The sequence below is a fragment of the Ceratina calcarata genome, unplaced genomic scaffold (assembly GCF_001652005.2).
Source record: "Ceratina calcarata isolate Rehan_Ccalc_2016 unplaced genomic scaffold, ASM165200v1 scaffold9, whole genome shotgun sequence".
Lineage (NCBI taxonomy): Eukaryota > Metazoa > Arthropoda > Insecta > Hymenoptera > Apidae > Ceratina > Ceratina calcarata.
Window position 1 is genome coordinate 42,069 of NW_017180367.1, and position 20,187 is coordinate 62,255.

General features: G+C 43.2%; 1 protein-coding gene across 8 annotated transcripts in view; it reads right to left on the reverse strand.

Annotated features, from left to right (window-relative positions):
* Positions 1 to 527: 527 nt before the first annotated feature.
* LOC108631405 (latrophilin Cirl) overlaps positions 528 to 20,187 on the reverse strand; it is a 338,358-nt gene continuing 318,698 nt past the window's right edge. For 2 of the 8 annotated variants that reach the window (XM_018035306.2, XM_018035308.2), the window contains exons 5-17: positions 19,318 to 19,501; positions 18,724 to 18,902; positions 17,315 to 17,956; positions 15,552 to 15,963; positions 15,166 to 15,391; positions 14,921 to 15,086; positions 14,578 to 14,792; positions 14,173 to 14,276; positions 13,008 to 13,052; positions 11,247 to 11,415; positions 10,058 to 10,279; positions 4,228 to 4,425; positions 528 to 3,306 (exon numbers count right to left, since the gene is read on the reverse strand). In XM_018035306.2, the coding sequence (XP_017890795.1) occupies positions 2,512 to 3,306; positions 4,228 to 4,425; positions 10,058 to 10,279; positions 11,247 to 11,415; positions 13,008 to 13,052; positions 14,173 to 14,276; positions 14,578 to 14,792; positions 14,921 to 15,086; positions 15,166 to 15,391; positions 15,552 to 15,963; positions 17,315 to 17,956; positions 18,724 to 18,902; positions 19,318 to 19,501 (3,557 nt within the window). In that variant the 3' untranslated portion in view covers positions 528 to 2,511. Of the gene's footprint in view, positions 3,307 to 4,227; positions 4,426 to 9,876; positions 10,280 to 11,246; positions 11,416 to 13,007; positions 13,053 to 14,172; positions 14,277 to 14,577; positions 14,793 to 14,920; positions 15,087 to 15,165; positions 15,392 to 15,551; positions 15,964 to 17,314; positions 17,957 to 18,723; positions 18,903 to 19,317; positions 19,502 to 20,187 lie in introns of those variants that run through there. The other 6 variants (XM_018035307.2, XM_018035309.2, XM_018035310.2 and 3 more) reach the window with 6 other exon arrangements.

Genomic DNA, 20,187 nt, shown 5'->3' on the forward strand with positions numbered 1-20,187 from the left:
AATCCGAGAAGAACATCGAGTAAAAATGGCGCTTCCAAAGCTCGACGTTCCTCCACCGGATACAGACGTACGCTTTCGCTCATCGTGGATCTTGTTCCCGAGCAGAAAATTTCGCCACCCGAATTGACGACCGGTCAACGGTGATCTTACACGCATATACGTCGGATCAATTGTTTCGCACACATATCACGATCGCACGTCACCGGTCATCGATACTTAATCAACATGACCGCTAATTACACATTAGATAACACTCACGGATGATAAAAAATAAATAGCGCGCGGGTTCCCTTAGTTACACATTATAGATTACGCGGTTACGACATATACCTTTTGTTCTTTAAAAAATAGTAAAAAACAGTGACTAAGTTTTTTTCGCTTTTTCCACGTCGTTCGGAAAAATCGCTTTGTATCACTATATATATATATATATTTATATATATATGTATATACCTGTTTCATACAACTCTCGTTCATTTTCTCTCTCTCTCTCTCTCTTTTTCTCTCTTCTTTGTTTTATGTATACATATATATATATCATATCATTACTGTATACATACATATACATTTATATATAATTTTTTTATTTATAAAAATAACATTCTGGGACTAAAACGTAACGTTCCAAAGCAATGTACAGTGAGGAGCTGGCCGGGACGACCTGATAATGGTACTTTAAGCCGTGGCTCTTCCTTTGGAGGAAACTGTGAATCAGTCGCTATCTGTACACGTGTACTTTTTTATTCTCGTCTTCGAAACTTGAAGTTCGAGTTGCAAATATTATATTCAAAAGCAGTTCGACTGTTTTTGTGTAGAAGTAATTCTACAACACGATCACGAGTTAAACGCGGATAGTGATAATCGAAATAAGCGTTGATCGATTAATTAAGTAACTTGAATTTTTCTTCCGTTCGAGATAAGTACCGATTCAGCAATCCAAGATATGCCAGTGAACACTGTCCTCGGGATACAATGAAAGTCGAAACATTGCGAAAGAAAACACAGGCTTCAGATTCCTTTATCGAGTCGTCGCCGATTTCCTTTGGGTATTCCAAGTCGTAATTTCATCGATATCTTGGTTCGTTAACAAACCAAATGATTTCAGCACCGAAACTCGCGGTGAATCTTATTTTCGATCGATGTCGATATGTCTTACCGTCTTTCATGTCAACTTCGAATTGTTCCTGTTAACGAGCAGAACTGATATCGATGAGATTATTGAGAAAGATTCATCCTCGAGACTTAAACGCGTACAAGGACTGGCTTCGAGGACAAACCGACAACGAATGGTAAGATCATCCGGTTGAACGCAAGGAAATAAAACGGCAAGATTTATCTCATCCGAATCGTGGTGGTATCGCTTATTTACTGCAACAATGATATAATTCTCATGTCCTTTTGTGATTTCTAACGTGTATGAATAGAACAAATCCCTACTGAATGGCAGTGGAGGATGCGATACTTCTACTTTAAATGCCACTATTTGGCAGTTCAGTGTAATATTCTTAAAATGAAAATAGTTAAACAATATTGCCAGGTATTCAAACTTATTGTTTTAAAAGTCACAATCTTTTAGTTGTTGTATCAGTGCTATATTTGATTCGATTAATTCTGGAAGATCCCTGATGAATTCATGGCAGTGAATGATGATGTTATTATAATTTTATCTAATGGATATAATAATCCTATCAAGTTGTAATTAAAGATTTCCAACTAGTTTCTTAGAAATGTATTTTAAGTCACGCTACTGTTGCAGCAAACGAGCGTTTATGTATGAGTCTTCCTCGAAACCGAATTCTGCAGCGTTTTCCTAGCAGATTTTAGAAACCTAAAGAGGACTCGTCACGTTTTATCGTTCTCCGCATGATATCGTATTCAATCGCCTTATCGGTGAGCCAAATAGTAGGAAACCGATCACTGTTTCGACGGTACGACGACAATTGATTAAACATTAACAGGGAGGTCCATTCCATTGTCGTTTTCATAAATCACGCTATCGTACAAACACCACGGCGCTTCGTCATACACTCGCACGGTTCCAGAACTGGAGACGACAGACACGTCCTTCGGCGTGGATGAATCCACGCGATCCTCGATTAAACAGAAATATTATAGAAACAAAGGAGAACGGACCACAATCCTCGTGGCCCGGTTATGGCTAAGAAACACGGCGATCGTCGACTTTCAGGTTCGATGAATCGCGTCCACGACGGAAACATGTCGTCCTCGTTTATCCGGCTGGACGTACTACGAGTACCGCGTTCGCTCGCTTCAGATTCGTGGCTTCTTCTTCAAGAAGGAACCATCGTGATCGAAAGGGGATCATCATCATCGAAGATTCCACTGATTCGTGCGTTGAAGCCACCTTTCCGTAACGTCCGCGAGCATACGTTCTTCCGAGTATCGTTCGATTGCCACGCGGTGCAGCGTCTCGACAGCCAGGACCACGTCCGTCGTCCTCGCGTAGGAAGACCAAGAGGACGATAACAGGATCCTGTCCTCGGGGGCGTCCTAACACTCGCTATAGGAGGGCGGTGGCATCCCGCGTCCGGTGTACATGTCCGCCTGCGGCTGCAGATGGCAGACGACCGTGTGGCCGTCGAGTACTGCGACCGTTCTCGTGTGATCTGGCTGCGGCGGTATACCGTAACTAGGCGGAAGCCGCGGCAGGTCACCACGTTCATACCATGCCTGCTGTTTTCGCAGCTTCTCCCAGCAAGCGTTTAGGGTTCGCTCCGCTGAGCTGTATTCCAACACGTCGCAATGAATGTTAGCATCGCCGTTACCACGGTCCGTTAACGTTTGCCCGTAATGCACCAAATTCCTTTCGGCGGCTGGCGAATAGGGGATCAACGGCCTGTGATCGGCATAACTTCTCGACGATTGTCGGCTCATATCGCTCTGCCTTCTGCCGTCTTCATCGGACATGTCCGACACTTGAATCTCGCCACCTCCACCGCCACCGCCCCTTTCGATCTCTTCGTAGACTGGTTCGTCCTCGTTCGTCAGATCCCGAGGCAGATGCACGTGTTGACCATGATGGCCGTGGAACTGATGGTGACCAGGACCGTTCGCGCGACCGTCGATGATCTCCGTGTACTTGTGCTTGTAAGGCATCGCCGCTCTTCTACCGCCGCCGTTACCGGTAATCCTGTTGCCAACGATGTCGTTGTTCTCGGTTATGTTCCTCGCGCCGCGATTCCGTGCTGAATGACCTAAAGTCAGGGTGTTGTGCGTCCTCGGTGAATCTTCTTGCTCGGAGCCGCCGTGGCCGGAGTCGCGGGAGTACGATTTAAAAGAAATGTTCTGCAGGAGAAACAAGCTCGTTTAATAACTGATAAGTATAGGAAGATGGATTGGAGTGATTTAATGAGAAACATAAAATGATTCGGTGTATGACTTGGTATGGGCTGAGTACGAATACGTGCACGATAGGATTATTACGATTTCGTTTCAATGGAATTCAAAATTTTATATCTAATTCGTGATGTTTGAGTTTGGTAAATGCAAATTCCTGATTCACGTGACGCCTACGTTTTGCAAAGTAGGATAACGAATCTCGGTGAGCAAATCCGCGAGTTCGCATGCATGGTCGAAGGAACGAGCGAGAATATTCCGTACGTGCTGCATGATCATGTATATACAAAAGTTGTGATCGTGTGCGTACGTTCATATAATATTATTCTGTCACTACTAAATGAAAATGTACAACACACATACAATTAGCTACGCGTCCGAATTGATCGTGTTGGAATGAGAACAGGGAAAAAGGGTATTACGCAAGCTATCATCCGTGTATTCACCCGGATATAATTTTTCCCACACCTCCATGCTGTATCGAAGCGTCAAGTTCGGTGAAACCACGAGGTGTTCTCTCTAAGTGTGCAAAATGTGTCTCTAGGTGCTTGTCAAATAAGACCGGACAACGGCAAGGTGAGAACGTAAAATGGAATTATAAAATGAAACGAGAATCGAATGAATCAACCCTTTCTGATTCAGATTATTATATCAGCGATAAACTTACGAATTAGGAACTAGGGCAGAATGCAATCTTTTCACAAGCCTGGGTCAGAAAGGGTTAAACAAACCATGACACGCCATGCAGTGAATCAGAGAAAGAATGGCACGAAGAATAAGAAAAAGGAAAGATTTAAATCGAGACAATATGACACGAGCGAGCGAGCCTTTCGTTCTTTTTCTGTTAGCTTTTAGCGGTGAGTTAGTTACCTTCCACATAAGGTTTTTGTTAAGGTGGCCCCAAGTGGCGGTGGCAGATTTGGGGATATTGGGAGCTGAGGGTAAGAAGGCGTGACGGGCGTACGGCAGGGTGGCCACGATGTGAGCCTCTGTCGGAGAGGATTCACCTGGCACCGTCACTGCCGGCTGCCTATCGACAATCGCCCAGCTTCGACCGGACGCCAAGTACTGTAAAAATCGAATCATTCGCCGTTCCCTTTTAACCCTTCGTTTACTGATACAAATGATGATCGATTTTGTGTTCTCGATGAATAATTAGTATGCGTGTGTTTAAAATGAATATTTAAGTCGTTCCCGTGAATATTTTTCAGGGATGACTCGATGTGGATGATCTAACGTCGAAAGAATCGAGCGGCAGTAGAACGAGTCAGCCACTGGTCAGACGCGCACTGTTACTGATACAGGTATGAGTGATGGGTCATTGTGTCCTCTATTTTATAGTTGATATTATAAAATATCGTATTCGAAGCAATTTAGAACAAGCTTCGACATAACGTCGAAAAAGAGTTTAATGATGGTGAACCAGTCGAGCATTAGTCAAACGGTGACTACCCTCTGTTAATTGCTGTCCGTAAATCAGACTGCAACGTAATAGGAAGTTATGTCGAGTCATGGAAGACGAGGTTGTAATGTTCGTGTATTACAATACACGAGGGTATAATAGTCTTGGTTCACAGGACACGAAAGATCAAGTGATTAACATAGAAGGCCAAGTCGACGCGATGATTAACAGCGGAGAGAACGTTAAAGTGTACGACGAAACATTAATCTAGATCAATCTAATAATTGATTGCAGACATTTTACTCGTTATCAGTAAACAAAGGGTTGCTCGAGTCCCACGAAATCTTAAGGAAACGCCTCGCTCCATTTTTTTCTAATCTCGACGAAAAATTTATCCGTGAACAAAGTATCTCCGAATCTCATTAATTCGTAATTAGCAATGCGAGATTGTTCGTGACAAATAACACGCCCGGTATTCGTCCGGAGATTAGCCGGATTTCGTGTGACACGGTTTAAAAAGGGGCCTCCGGGCGACCCTTTCCGAAGCGACGCGCGCACGAAAGACACGCTAAATCCGACGATATCTCGAGAAGAGCTGCAACCGGAAACATGCCGGATTTGACCTGTGCACCTACGAACGTAACGAGCTGAGATACGCGACGTCCGCACGCACACACGCTGTGTATGTCCTGGTGCAGGACGATACGCAATCGCACCTGTTTTCCGTTCATATATAGACGGATCACGCGACTCTCCTACTTCCAGCCAAAATTTCATCCGACGAATTTGAATAAAAAAATGAACTTGATTTTTTCATGGTTAATCGTAACATAGTTTCAAGAATTTTTCTAAATGAAATTTGTATATATTGTAGTTCTTTTAAATAATGACTGCTTCAAACTAACGCGCATCTTGGAAGATATAAATTGTTAATATGGTGGAGTAAGCATTTTAATTTATTCATATTTGAAGGTATTTCGATTGCGCAACGGAGTGAGACGAGTTGAGAAGGAACGAGTTTTCTTTGTTTTCTCGGTGCTTGTAATGAAATAACGCATCGAAGAACGGGCTCCTCGTTTGCGGGACGCTGACGAGCAACCGCGAACCGAGATTGAAACGTGTATACGAGATGTAGAGAGGAAATAGCGTAATATCGATCATCCGCTGCAGGTATTTCCGGGGAATAAAATTACGCGTCGCGCCACGATGTAAAACCGAAAACCGGCCGTAATACAACCGGCGCGTGTTCCAGAGGGAACACTGCTTTTTCACGTTTCGCTCAACTAATTATGGATTTTCGTTCGACCGTCTCTGCACCATGTTCAACCTCGGCTTGTTAAAGATCTCGATGATCCGTGTATTACCCTAGTCTTACGCGCGAGTGTGCACGTGGTGTTAATTAGCGAAACGGTGCGAGCGAGAGACGGACGCGAGGGGAGAGAGAAAAAGGTAGGAAAAAATGAACGTCGTGTAAGTACGTTTGTGCGAGTGTTTGCGTGGGTGTGAATGGTAAGCAAAAGTGATCGAGAAGCGCGTGTGCGTACTTCCAAGTGTCTGTGTGAGCATTGCGGAGGAGGTGTGAGAGAGATAGGTGACACGAATCGATGCAGATTTTCCTCGCTTCGACGAGTTTTCCGCTATCTTCGCGGCTAAGTGGTCCGATAGTGTGACATGTAAATCTGTGTGTACGGGTGACTGAAGCGATTCCGGACCCACTTCGTATGCACACATAGAAAAATGCGTAGCTTCAACTAGCAGCGACGCATGGAAAACATTGGAGATTGAGAGAAAGAGAGAGAGAGACAGAACGTGTAACGTTTCCTATATATGTGTGCGAAGCGAGTCCGGAATCGAGTGAACCATTTGTACGTATGTGTATTTAAAGAGCGTCTGTAAAAACCGAACCGGGTAGCGACGAGTTTACGAAAGGGAATAGAAGAAAGAGCTGATTTGGGGCACTTTTCGATCGAGAACTTAAAAAAGACATTTCTTGCGCGTGGACAGAATTCGATGAACGGAAGGACCGACTGCGTCTCAGATGTTTGTATAAAAATCTATTCGCATTCGAATTTTATTCACACTCATGCGTGCGTATGTACTTATACCGGTCGGAGGATTCTGCCCACGCGATTGGGTAAAACAACATTCGCTCGTACATTACGAATCTTTCTGAACGTGTACTTTCCTCGTGGAGCAGGAAGATTTGTATAGATTTATTTATTTACTGTGTTACCGGTCGGCTTATGCACCAGACGCATCGACAGTGAAAAATTCAATAAGCGACAAACTGGTTATGGAAAGAAGTCATAGCTGACTTGTTAGAGCACATGCTACTAGACGTAAGACTTACAATTTTAAATCTGTGCGTTCAATAATATTCTTTCATCACAAGATATAGGAACAGATTTAGTAATAGAATAATATGCTGAGGATAATTTTGTATTTGAACCGTGAGACTTTACTCGGATTTCTATTGTAATAATTCCCGGTGATAAATAGATATTAAAATTTGATGCACTGGCATGCGTCAAGTTAATGGCGTTAATTCGCCGCGGACACCGACGCTGCTCGTTTAAACAGAGATAAAACAGCGGGCGGGCAGAAAATGGACCGAGCGTGCAGGCCGGGAGTGTTGGCACTCGGCGATCAGAACTGCAGCTGCGAAGCCGATTGTATAAATCATCGATGCTACAGATTCGTTACGTCTCTCGTGGTCCAGCCGTCGAGAGGAACGTTTCATTAACGATCTGGAACATCATCTGAAATAAATGAGAGCCGTGCTCGCTTTCTTCGTGATGTGCATCGCAATAAAAGTGAGTCTCGCAGGTATTCGAGACTTTAGGGGGAAAGGGAGACAGGGTACAAAGTAGCCAGCAACCGCGTTACACCAAACCCAGAGCCAGATAAGAAGCACGAAAATCACCATTGTTAGTAGGAGGTCTTGCAAATAGTACTTTCGCGTGTTTACAGATGTGCAAAATCGAGCGAAAGAGCGTGCCATGTATTTTTTGACTGAACAATGCTTACCGCGGTGAGAATACTTCGGATTAGCTATTTTTCTCTTTATTCGTGCGTCAACCATTTTTTATTTTTTATTTTCTTTACTCAAGGCGAGAGAATAAACTTCGACATGGATATCGACAACGAATTCGTCGAGACTCGCGGAATCGCAAAATATTTGTATTTCTGTTAGCTTCCACGTTGGTTCGTTGCAACGATTTTTAATATTTTCTGACCGCGTTCATGCCTCCTGATCGCATCGGGTGGTTAGATAAAAAACAGAGAACATCGTGCTACCGCGTACGAGCGACGTTTGTTTCCGCGAGAATCACGAGATGCGCTTTTATACGAACCGTTTTAAATTCGGCGAATTTACCGATGCGTAACCGATAAATTTACAAACGAGCGTAGCATACGAGAAACAAAGAATAAAAGAATAAACGGAAGAAATGAACGATATCGCGCGATTATATATAATTGTATAACGTTATTCGTCATTCCCATCCGGCGAATATGGCTCGCGTTTAGTAATCTGCACTATCAACTCGATAAATTCGTCCCAACAATTGGCAATACATTTTTGCTGAAAATACAACCGACATACGCGTATACATACCGAGCCAACCGTGGTTATCGTTTCATCTACGATCGGGTATCGTTGTTTATCATATTTTCCGACATAACTACGTTCAATAATTACACTCCGGTTTCTCTTTTTTTCCTAGACGGATAGACTAATTTTTAGATCAGCCTATGTACTCCCTACCTACAACTAACTTTGACTCCCTAAATATTTTTCTCTCTCTCTCTCTTTCTTTCGTTTTCTTTCCTTCTAAATTCTCTTCGCGATAGAGTTGAAGGAGTGGAATGGTTCGTTAAATGCCTTTTTAGCTCGTCTCGTTCCGAAGCCAACATTTCGAGGTGGTAAAGCTATTATCGGTGACGATTTGAAAAAAAAAAGACTTTTCTGGCACGAGTCGCTTTTGTACAGAACGCGCGGCCATTCGAAACGAATCAGTCCCTCGACTAGGAGGGTCGAGGACACCCGCTTCGCAATTTATCCTGCAACAGACTTGGGGTAACACATTAAAAAAAGGAACGGGGCAGACGACAAGAGGAAGAATGGGGGTAGTTTCAAAGATGGGGCGACGCGGTTGAATTAGCATACACGAGCGAACGGGACGAAGGGTGCCGGCGGTGACACGGTGGTTAAACGCTTAACTAGTTGAATGGGGCGTCTCGAAGACCTTTCATTTTCCACGGTATTGTTTCTAGATACTAATCAGAGATAATCTTTTGCCCTTGCCAAGCGTGTCTACAGCAAATTTTGCGCAATGTTTAAGGAAGAAAATTATTATTATATACTATCGCGAATCAAGGTGCGTTTTGACAGAAGGAGAGGATGCACGGGATAATGATGGGTAGAGTACCTATTGCGACGTTTTGACAGAGAGATAACGTCATTAACATGACGTAGATGTGTCATTAAGTCAGAGGGGAAGTTCTGTTTTCCGAAAGGGTTACGTAACAGCGGTCATTTCAACCGCAAGCGGAAACCATTCCTCTTAATCGCGTGGATGATCGTGCAAGCGAACAAGAGTACACAAGCGTATAGATTCGAATCGCGGTCAGCGAAAGAATTCGCCCGATAAAGATGCAAAAACTTCCGCGCGGCTCACGATCAGTTATCAACTCGAAAGGCTGGTTCGTGAAACGAGCGACAGGGCAGGTAGTAGAGGGAGTGCGTTATTAATTCCAGAACTATTAATCATACTTGCGTTACTGGCAGAAACAAGCGATAGTCGGAAGAAAGGAATAATTAAAAAAAAAACACAGTCGAGTAATAAAGAGCTAGCGTAGGAACGAAAGAGTGCCAGTTAGCGATCCTAAGTATAAATGAAAGGAAACTGAAGGGAAAGAAGAGAGAGAGAGAGATACATATATATATATACATATGTATATATATCTATATTTATTCATTCTTCTCCGATAAGAATTTCCTCCTGCTGATTATACTGGTTTTTCCCCTCGCGACAGATACTATTTGATATTTGCAACGAATGAACTCGATTCGTTTTTTTCGTTCTCGGTTTGGTGTATAAGCGGCTATCGGATACCTTGCTGAGCGGGATGCCTATTGTGGTTGCTAGGTGCCATCATGTGCATCTGGTGTGCCCCAACCGGCGACCTCAGCGACAAATTGTTCAGGTTCACGTTTATCGAAAGATTCGTATTGTTACAGGCGGCAGTCAGGTTGTTGTGATTGTTCGGCGGTGACGTGGTCGTTGTTGTACCCACATTGGAGGCAGCGTGCGGCGACAATCCGGAGCTGTCGGTGGTCGGCGCCGACGGATTCGACGAGGTGTTGTGCGAGCCGAAGTCCTTACCGCCGTTTGCGCCACCAGCACCACCGCTGGTACCGGAAGAGCCGCCGGAGGTTCCGGTCACCGTCTTCGAGCACCTGAGGCACTTCGGCAGCCACGAGTGCCGGCGCACGAACTTCCTGTACTCCTTTCTCACCTGCAATTGCAAAGCAAACCCGACCCCCCAACGAAAGGTTTTGTCTTTAACGGTGCACAAAAAACCAAGGTAGGTGCGCGTACGTTTCTCGTTCATTTAAGGAAATTTAAGAAACCGAAAATAATAGATTCGAGAATAAATTAAATTCGAACGATGAATGTATAACGTTCGACACACACATATATGATCGATCATACGAAGCGGTTGGTGCTGAATTTACAGAGAAATAATAAAAAGAGCGGTGCATCTCTGCAGTGGCAACCAAACATGTAAATGCTAAGGAACAAAAATTGATTTTAGAAATGAAAATAACTGAAGTTCGCAAATCAAGTTACAGGATCCCAGATTTTTGATTGACGACGAATTAAAATGTTGGATGATTTTCGATTGCCACAGCACTTTATTTGAGACATCATCATCTTGTTTGTCATCGTGTTCGTTTAAGAAATACCATACGATGTCTATGATTGCATCGCGTTTTAAGTACGATTTCTCTCGAATGATTCTCTTGCCTATCGTGTTAATTGTTACTTATAATGATACGAAGAATCCGCTTACGTACACAGTGCATCGAATTCTTATGTTACAAGATCATTAACTTGTGATTAATTCAATTAACTATAAACCTTACTTAATAGAAACAGTTTAACAATCTTTATGTATAAAATGCGGTTTTTCCAATTCTTTTTTTCTCACTCTTCTAGTCTCGCTTGATACAATTTTACGATTGTTTAGTACACAAGGGAAAACACAAATGCAGTCAACTGAACTGACTTAATATCGTTCTTTAATAGAAATTACGTTAACATTGCCTTAGACAAAAATATCAAAGTTCTCGTTAATGATAAGAATGTAATGGGAGATATGAAATAATGAAAGATGACTCGACGAGATTGAAAAACGTTGAAACGCATCGCAGAATGTTTTAAAGTAAGGTGGACGTTTGGACCCCGACGTATTCCCTTACCTTCTCGTTCTGAACGCAATGGAACATAAAGATAAACAGCCCTTGAAGACTATTCAATATGGTGAAGACGTACGCCATCACGACGGACTCCTGGTTCAAGTAGAGGAGCCCGAACGTCCAGGTGAGTCCCAGAAGAAATACCAGGACGATTGCTCCTCGCAGCCATGCCCTGATGAAAAAAAACACAATGCTATTAGTCATACCGAAATCGAGGTTCATCAAACATAATCGCGAGCGATGCTTAAAGGAACGTGTGAATAATGCTAATGTTGCATCACATGAAGGGTGGCCAGATAGAGACAGAATAATAGAATGAAGAAAAGAACAAGAGAAAAATGTATAAAGAACGTGAAGAGGGTGTAATGGGTGGGAGGGAACGATTTTTTATCAAGTCTCGTGGCATCGAAAATATTAAGGGTAACGTGCCAAATGATCGATGATGGTGTGACTTTAATTCTAATAGTTCCAATGCTACATTTGTCATGTTCCTTATCGAAATGGAGCGGCGAGAACACGGGAAGATTATCAGAGGGACGGCGCGCGGCGTTATATGCATCGAAGTGCACGCAACATTTGAAATCGCCCGACGATAAAGTGTACTAATGTTGCTCGTTTGTACACGTGTGCACGTGTAGTATACACGATTCTCCGACAAAGCATTAGCATCGTTAATGCTTTCGCGGGTTCTCGAAGCGGCACAGGGACGTCCTATAAGCATCGCACGCATACACCGCTATTCCTTAGGTGCTTCTTTCCACCTTTCTCGTCGTCTTTTTTTCTTCTCATTGCACCGCTCGCCAAGAAGAATCGATACGCATATTAATATCTGCGCTATAATCGTTTCATATGGCGTTGGACATTTTTTGCATATCGTTCACGATGTAACCACTGTTTTTATTATAAAACTTTAATTAATTACCAATAAATATACCAATAAGGTATTAGTTCTGGATGGCTTAGTTTCATTGGCGACCGGCACACTTTTCTTTCTATTCATTTTTGGATTTGCTAACAATAGACTACGGTCTACGGGAGGGTCGGGTACACGAACTGTATAGGTAGACACGGGGTGTTTGTTACTTCTAATCTCGCGCGCGGCGTATTCCAACTAAGCTACTCTCAAATCAGGCGTTACACCTGAAACTAAAGGATAAACACGGCATGCGGTTTGAATCGTCGTGTGTACTCAGAGGAAAGGCAAACGGCGTGACGTGACTAAAGGAGTTCAGAGAATTATCGATCGTCACCACGTGTGCTTTCTCTCTTTCTCTCTCTCAATCTCGTCCTCTCCCTCTCTGTTGTTAAGCATTACCACGAAAACACCTCGCTACGTAAGCTGTTGGTAATTTGCGAATTGCTCAGACTCGTTTCAAACGGGCACAAAACAATAACAATAACGATAACAATGACAATAATAATAATAGAACAATGAGGATAACAATGACAATTTGCGATTCCAGTGAGTTGCACGATCGATGATGATTGTTTTGATTTACGAACAATTAGCGTGTGGGTACGTTCTCTTCCGCGAACAGATTAGCTACATTTCATTTTGATACGTTCTACATTCGCAAGAAAATGAACAGAACTAAATTTAAACAATGATTTGGTAGCTCTAAATGGTAATGTATAAGGTGACAGATAAAGAATGTATGATGATCGCAGTAAACAAGGAAGAAAAATCGTGAGACGATTAATAGAGAAAATGATGTTGTGATGATGAACGAGGTGAGTAATAATAAAAATTGGTAAATATCTTACAAGTGCGCTTGCAATTTGTTGGGAAGAGCATTCTCTTCCTTTCCACTACCAACCAACCACGCCATGCAGAAGAATGTAGAACAGTGTAGACAGAAGTGGGTAGAAGATTTAATACAAAAATGAAACAAGACAGCAAAGTTAGGTGATTGTTCCGACACCATTTCAATTAATTGATTATATGTATAAAAAGAAGTACTTATAGTTTCACTGGTGCAACACTCGATTCGTATTACTATGTGTTACACCGCTGCGCTGTATTAAAAGGCAACCATCAAAAACACTTAATTACAGTTTGAATTGTACGAAAAAAACGCAAGATCGACACACAAAATGGACAAATACAAAATGAACAAAAAACAATACAGAGATGATTCTTTGCGATGAGGCAGCTTCAATAATAAAACGAGTCGAGTTTGCAGAAGAGTTTAACTACCATCACCAACGATTTCCATATATGTAGAGATTTATCAAGCTAATATCGTGTCGTTATTATACTGTCTCTCTCTTTTTCCTCGTTCGACTTTCGTTTGAATCATAAAAACTACAGAGCACAGACTGGTCACTATCGTACTCGATTCTAGTTCGCGCGTCAAATTTCTTTTATTCGGAACATGACTCGACTTGTAACAGCGTTTGTAATAATCATACTATGCGTATGCACGTTCAACGAGCGTTTATCAAGTAATAAAGTATACATGTATAATAATATATATATAATGTAAATATGTAAAATATATGTAGTAATAATATCCATATCCATATAATACCTAAGACTTACAGCAATACAAGTGGTGTGTCGAACGAACGGAAATCATCTTGCGGTCATTCCAAACACATTGAAACTCAATAAAACGGAAATGTATAGTAAACGAAAATAAATATCTCAGCATGGCCGCCAAAAGAGATGCGTGACAATAAAAGACTCTCTTTTCGGGAGACTCTCTTTTTAAGCAAGTAAAGCTTGCGAACGTGAACCGAAAGCACCAAACAAACACTTCGACGTTCTACTCGACGAGAGGATTTCATAGTGTTTCGATACGTGTTTACAGACGTACTCGATCGAGATTACTTCAATATAGAGATATACAATGTATAAGGTATATACAAATTCGTATTTTTACGCTTTCTGTAGGTATGTAGGTACGAACAGAACCGTCAGGCTTACCTTGCGCTGGCCAATCGCGAGTGCTCCTTACTCTTCATCGCCACGGTCGTGTTCGCGTGTCGGCACATCATGTAAATTGCCATCGACAGGAATACCAGATTCGCCTGATAAGAAGATAAACCAACGATCCTTGTAATTATTTTATTCTATGTAGAATCAATAAAAGTTGAAGAACAGAATAGTTACGTGATCAAACCAACGTTACTTAAAACTTTAGAAGGATATTGTTGGTTAATATATATATATATAATGACATATCGAAAGAACAGTGTACTGGAATAATACCTCAAGATTCGACGTTTCATTGGTTCCACAAACATTATCGTGTGAATCCCAATAAAACATCATCATACAAGTCTAATGAAAGGCGGCTTATATTTTCTTTAGTATTAGAAGTCCTTTTACCAGTATAACGAGTATCACAGGTCCAACGAAACTGAAGATGAAGTAGTTGTCTGCTCGTAACCAGCAATATCGGTCGGTGCCGTAACTTAGAGGATCGATTATACAAGAAATGGCGACGACCAGTAACGGGGCCCCGTACGCGACCAGATAGTACCACCGTAGCCTCGATTTCTCCGCTTCGAACACTTCGATCAGCATTACGTATAATTGGAAACCTGCGGGATGAGAATAGAAAGAAAAATCAAAATCCGCATTTCACCGTTCATCCGCGGAAGTTTGTTGGTTCACTATTCCACGGTTCGTCGAATTGCTATAACCGGCGGATATTGCGTCGACGTGATACCTTCGAGGAACATCCAGGCGAACGCGCAGAGGAAAAAGAAGTGGAGCAGCCCGGCGACGATACCGCAGACAATTCTCTGGTTCGTTTGTCCGATTCCGCAAACGAATAAAATTTCCGCGATCAATAGACACACGCAAAGATTCTTGTGGATGGTCGTTCTGTCCGACTGTAAGAGAAAAATAAAGTGGATCATTCAATAGTAGGTAGATATTATGTAAAATGAATGTTTAATGTGCAACACGTACCTTGAGCCCGCGAAACAATTGGAATGTCAGAATAGCTAGAACTAGGCAAACGACAGATATTATGCAACCAATGTATGTTATGATCTGCAACGCGACTTGATGGGCGATGTCTAATCTGACAGCGTGTATATCCATTAGAACGGCAAAATTCGTGAGATGATTGCACTCGCATATTGTGTGCGTCTCGTTAGTTTTCCGTATTTGACAACCCTCCTCAGACCAAGCGCTGAAAAGGTAAAATTAAATATGACATACTTGATGATAAATATCGAGAGATCGTTCAATTTAATCAATTAATGTTCTTCAGTCTTTGGTGTTAAGAGACTAGGGTTCATTGGATGATCAATCAGTAGAAGATACGTAAGTAATTAGATTGGAAACCTTACCTCAAGATGTAATCCCAAAACACGCAAGTTGGATTGGTGACGTTCTCAATAGACAGATGTTTGAAGTAGACCCTGACGGGCTCGTTCAGTTGTATGTGCCTTCCTTTGCCCAAAGATGCAGAAATTACTTTGCTGTTTAGAAGCCTGGTCGTGTTCCTTTTCGGCAGCGGTTGTGGTTCGTCGCTCATAACTAACGACGATACCTCGGCTTGCGGCTGTAAGATCTCCTCGAGCCTATCAAACGCCATGAAGACCAGACGGACAATGCCACCCTCGCTATTTTCTAACAAAGCGCCTTTGGTTAGCTCTATGCGATCGTTCGATGCTGTCCACTTCTGTTGGGCGGCCTCCGTTGGAAACACCTCCAGATCGTCGCCGATGTTCCGTGCGTCCAATACGCGCACCTCCATCACTGGTATTTCGTAAAAAGTAAAATTATAATATCGTATTTTGGATTATGATAAGAAATAAATTATTAACATATTCTAATATTTATACGTATTCGCGATGGAGTGATTAGAAGATCCTACATCGAAGTTTTAGAAATAGTTCGTTGTCTTATAATTACATATTACAATTTTTATATTTCTATAGTCGAAAGTGTGGATCAGTATCTTCTACTTAATATTTCATTCGTCGCGTCGAAATAAAATTCGTATCCTCGAAAAGTTGTACGTATGTATTGCCTTGTGAACGACACGACGATAACTGAAGTCCGCGAGATACGTCAATCGTGCGATCATAAAGTTCCGCTATTCGATTCATCTTCCCGAGGTAACAATAAAACTAAATATATCTACCCGTCTGCCATTTTTCTATTCTCCTCGAGTTATCTCCGTTGCTTTCATCGTGCCTATATTCCATCCGAATATAAATGTATGACAGCGGTAGCCAGCAAGAAAAATTCTAGGCACGGATGATAGTAGTCGTAGCTAGTTTTCTGTTAGCGCGGAAGAAACGAGAGAGAGCTCGGCCAGAGATAGAGACTGAAGAATATTATGTTACATGGCATCCGGCCGGCTGTCGCTCATCAAATTCATCCTCTTTTTGCTCTTTACTGTTATGCTATTTATCACGTGCGGATCTAATGTTGCCGCGGCCGTTGCTGGCTACCTCGCGTTCGGACGCGCCGCAGAAACTCCCTTCCAGCTTCAATCACGGAGAGCGCGCGCTGTGTACGTTAGTATAGTATGTTACTTCCAGGAAGTAAATCAAATTGCTCGTAATTTTCCCTGGGTTTTGTTGTGATAATGCTCGGCAACGCGGGCGAGAGAGAGGCTAAAGCTCGGGTTACAACATTATCCACCGAGGTACCAGAGAATTACGATGGGTTTGGATCTTTGTTTTATCTACGCCGGATATTACCAGAGTCGCATTCCCCAGATAAGGGATCTAGATTTATGCGACCCGATGCTAAAGTTGGACCTACGATACTCTCATGTCCATTGTGCTAGACAGCTCAACGTTAATTCGTTATCCCGGGTTCGCCACTCCTTTTTATTCATTACGGTTCACCGACCCTTTCTCTCGCCCCATTATCAGACAATCTAAATTAGTCCGTCGGTAATTTTTATCATTAAGTCACGTTCCATCGTGTAATTTCAACCAATTTCAGAATGCCGTACGAGTTCCGTGTTGAAAAAAATTCTACACAGCTACGTTGCTCTTAGACAATGACAGAAGATGCAGAAAGCTGTTACTTCTCACAGTACGTCACGCGTTGCCTAACGAAACGACGATTAACGATACGTATAGGTACTCACATATATTCCTGCCCTCGTGAGTGATCGTTTTCTCGTGCATCAGCGTGTCGGCGAGCAAAAACGCGTTCTCTTCGAGTCCGATCAATAAGGAGGTCGCGACTCTCATCTGCTCCTGATGGCTGAGGTCCTTCCAAGACGCCATTTGCGCCTTGTCCAGCAGGTTGCTCCCTGTCCTCACGACACCTTGCAACAGCTCAGTCACGCTCACCTCCCTCTGATTCGCGTCCTGATACGTCCTTATATCCTGCGCCATCTTCTCCGCCATGTTCTTGATGATCTTCGTCGTAATCATCATATCTCCACCGTAGAGTCCTCTGCTGTTATCGGTCACTTGCGACAACTCCCTGCTGATGCCGAGGATCACGTCGCCCTCGGTCACCCTGTTCTCCAGCGTGGTGAGCCAAACGGAACGGCACTCGCTCAGATCCGGACTGTCTCGGTGCCAGTAGGCCGTGTCGCCCTTCGCCAGGCATCGCCACCGCGCCAAGCCGTTCGCACCGCCCGGACAGCTCTGCACGGCCACGTCCCCGGCCCTGGTCGTGTTCCACGACAGGTTCCTGGCTATCACCGGGGGACACACTTGTCTGCCGTAGTCGTACCATTGCCCGTTCGAGCTTGACTCCGAGAACAGCGTACTCGGCACTGTGGAATATTTGAGTTAGTTACGAGCGTTGGTTGGCCTGTTTCCCGGCTTTAGTTAATGGCGCGGGCTTTAATGTGATTTTAGTGTCCGGTCCCCGGGCGGACCGTGGGCTTAGCTTAGCGCGAACGCAGCGTCCTATCCTATCGGGGCTGACCAAAATGGAATTTTGGATACCCAGGGGTGCCTTAATCTTTCGCGACGATTGTTCCGAGTTCGCGAGTTATAACCGAAGTCAAAGCGTGCTCATTAATCGATACAATTTATGTTCCGCTCGTTCAGTATTTTAACGCGTCGTTATATTCATGCGAGAGACTGTAGGGAGTTCATAATGATCGGAACTATACAGGTTTAATTTCGGATATCTTCTCAAATCTCATTCGACTATAATTATTCCTATGCGGTACCAAGCTCCGACAACTGCTTTTTATGCTTTAGGGTTTGCTCAGTAATTGACATCCGACATCCCCCCGAAGCTAACATTCCTGTAATTGAACCTAATGCATATTATAATGAACTCCCCTAATGTACGATTAATAATTCTACAAATTAAGAATTCATCGTCATTCTCACTATTTCCTTTTCAAGCACGCGATAATCGAATCGATAGACACTTAGTTTCCTTCCCAAACCGATGTACCACAGCTGCGTTACATCGATGATAAAATAAACGTTGTATCCATACTGTATTGTATAACTCTCTTTATCAAAACGCCATCAACGGTTTTCGTGACGTTTAAGAAAACCGTTGAAACACTCGAGGGCTTACCGGTAGTCCTTCGACTCGTCCTCCAAGGAGCGAATGTTGACGTGGTTGTGGGCTGAGTGGTCTCAGGAACGACCGGAGGCACTGGCGGCCTGTTCCCAGACGGAACGTTCTGTGGAAGTGTTAAGTCTTGGTCCACCTCGAGATCCTCCATATTGACCGGCGACCTCGACGACGTGGGACTGCAAAACGGAAGGGGTTTGTCACTTTCAATGGTTCGAACTTCCGCGACCTAACGAAAATATTTCTACGCTCAGAGAGGATCGTAATTCAATTCTCTCTCTAATGGAACGTTTCGATAACTCTGTTTTCTTTGGTTGACACCTAAAGAATGTCTCTCTTGGATCGTGACAAAGCTACGTGATCGAGAATTATATCACTCGACGACCCATTTTAAGAAATGTTATGATCTTTATCAAACTACCGTCGGGTTCTCAAAATTGATAATATTAAGAAATGACATGATAAAGAGTAACATTAAACAACTTGGTTTTATACTATATTTAAAATAAAATAATTATATAAATGCAATTAAAAAATGTTAACTGCGTCACAAACTGAATTAAAAATAAGTAGTACGCGAACGCGAATACTGACCTTGTCATAGTAGTTATTGGCAGCACCGAGGTGGACGGTGTCGGCGGTTGCGGCGACTGCTGAGCCGGGGGCGTCGTAATCCTCGAGGGAGGCCTGACAGTCGGCTTAGCTGTGCTCCAAACGCTCGGCTGAGAAGTCATGAACCACGGCGGGCTCGGACGGGACGTTGTCGTGGTTGTTGCCGCTGCAAGTGTTTCGTCGGGATTGTTTTAACTCGGCTCGAGCACACAGGGGGATGAGCGGGGGCTTAAAACGCACCAGGTGATGCGAACACGCGGAAAGTGGAGACGCCCAATTTTCGGGAGGATCACTCTCGACGATCCTAAGAGCTCGTCTACGAGCTTATCGGATTCGAACGCCCGAGTATAATTAAGAAGGAAAGTGATTTGAGAAGCTTCGAGGCAGTTCGGGCTAGACGAGCTCCTCAGACTCAGGCTCGGTTCAAACGACACAGACACTTTAAACCTGATTTCGATTAAAGCGTAGGGATCAATCTGCCATCGATTTTCATCATTCCCCCTCTCTTTCTTATGTTCGTAAATCAATAGATTTGTATTTGGTTTTTTGCAAGTTAATTTCAATGACATTTCAACATTTTTACATTTAAAACGTATTTCATAAATTGGGCTGCCAATATCGCGAATGTATGTATGTTTGATTATGCTAGCGGATATTCTCTGAAACGGACAATCGCCATCGGCACGGCCGGAGCCGTCCAAGTCCATTTCAGAATTGTTGTACCTAGGATATACAGGTTTCATAACAGACGGACGTCCTATGGTCCTGATGTTTGTTGAGACAATATCGTGACGTCCACATCGATTGGGACAGAAATATTCCCGAAAACGTATGCGAGCCTGAGTCGAAGCC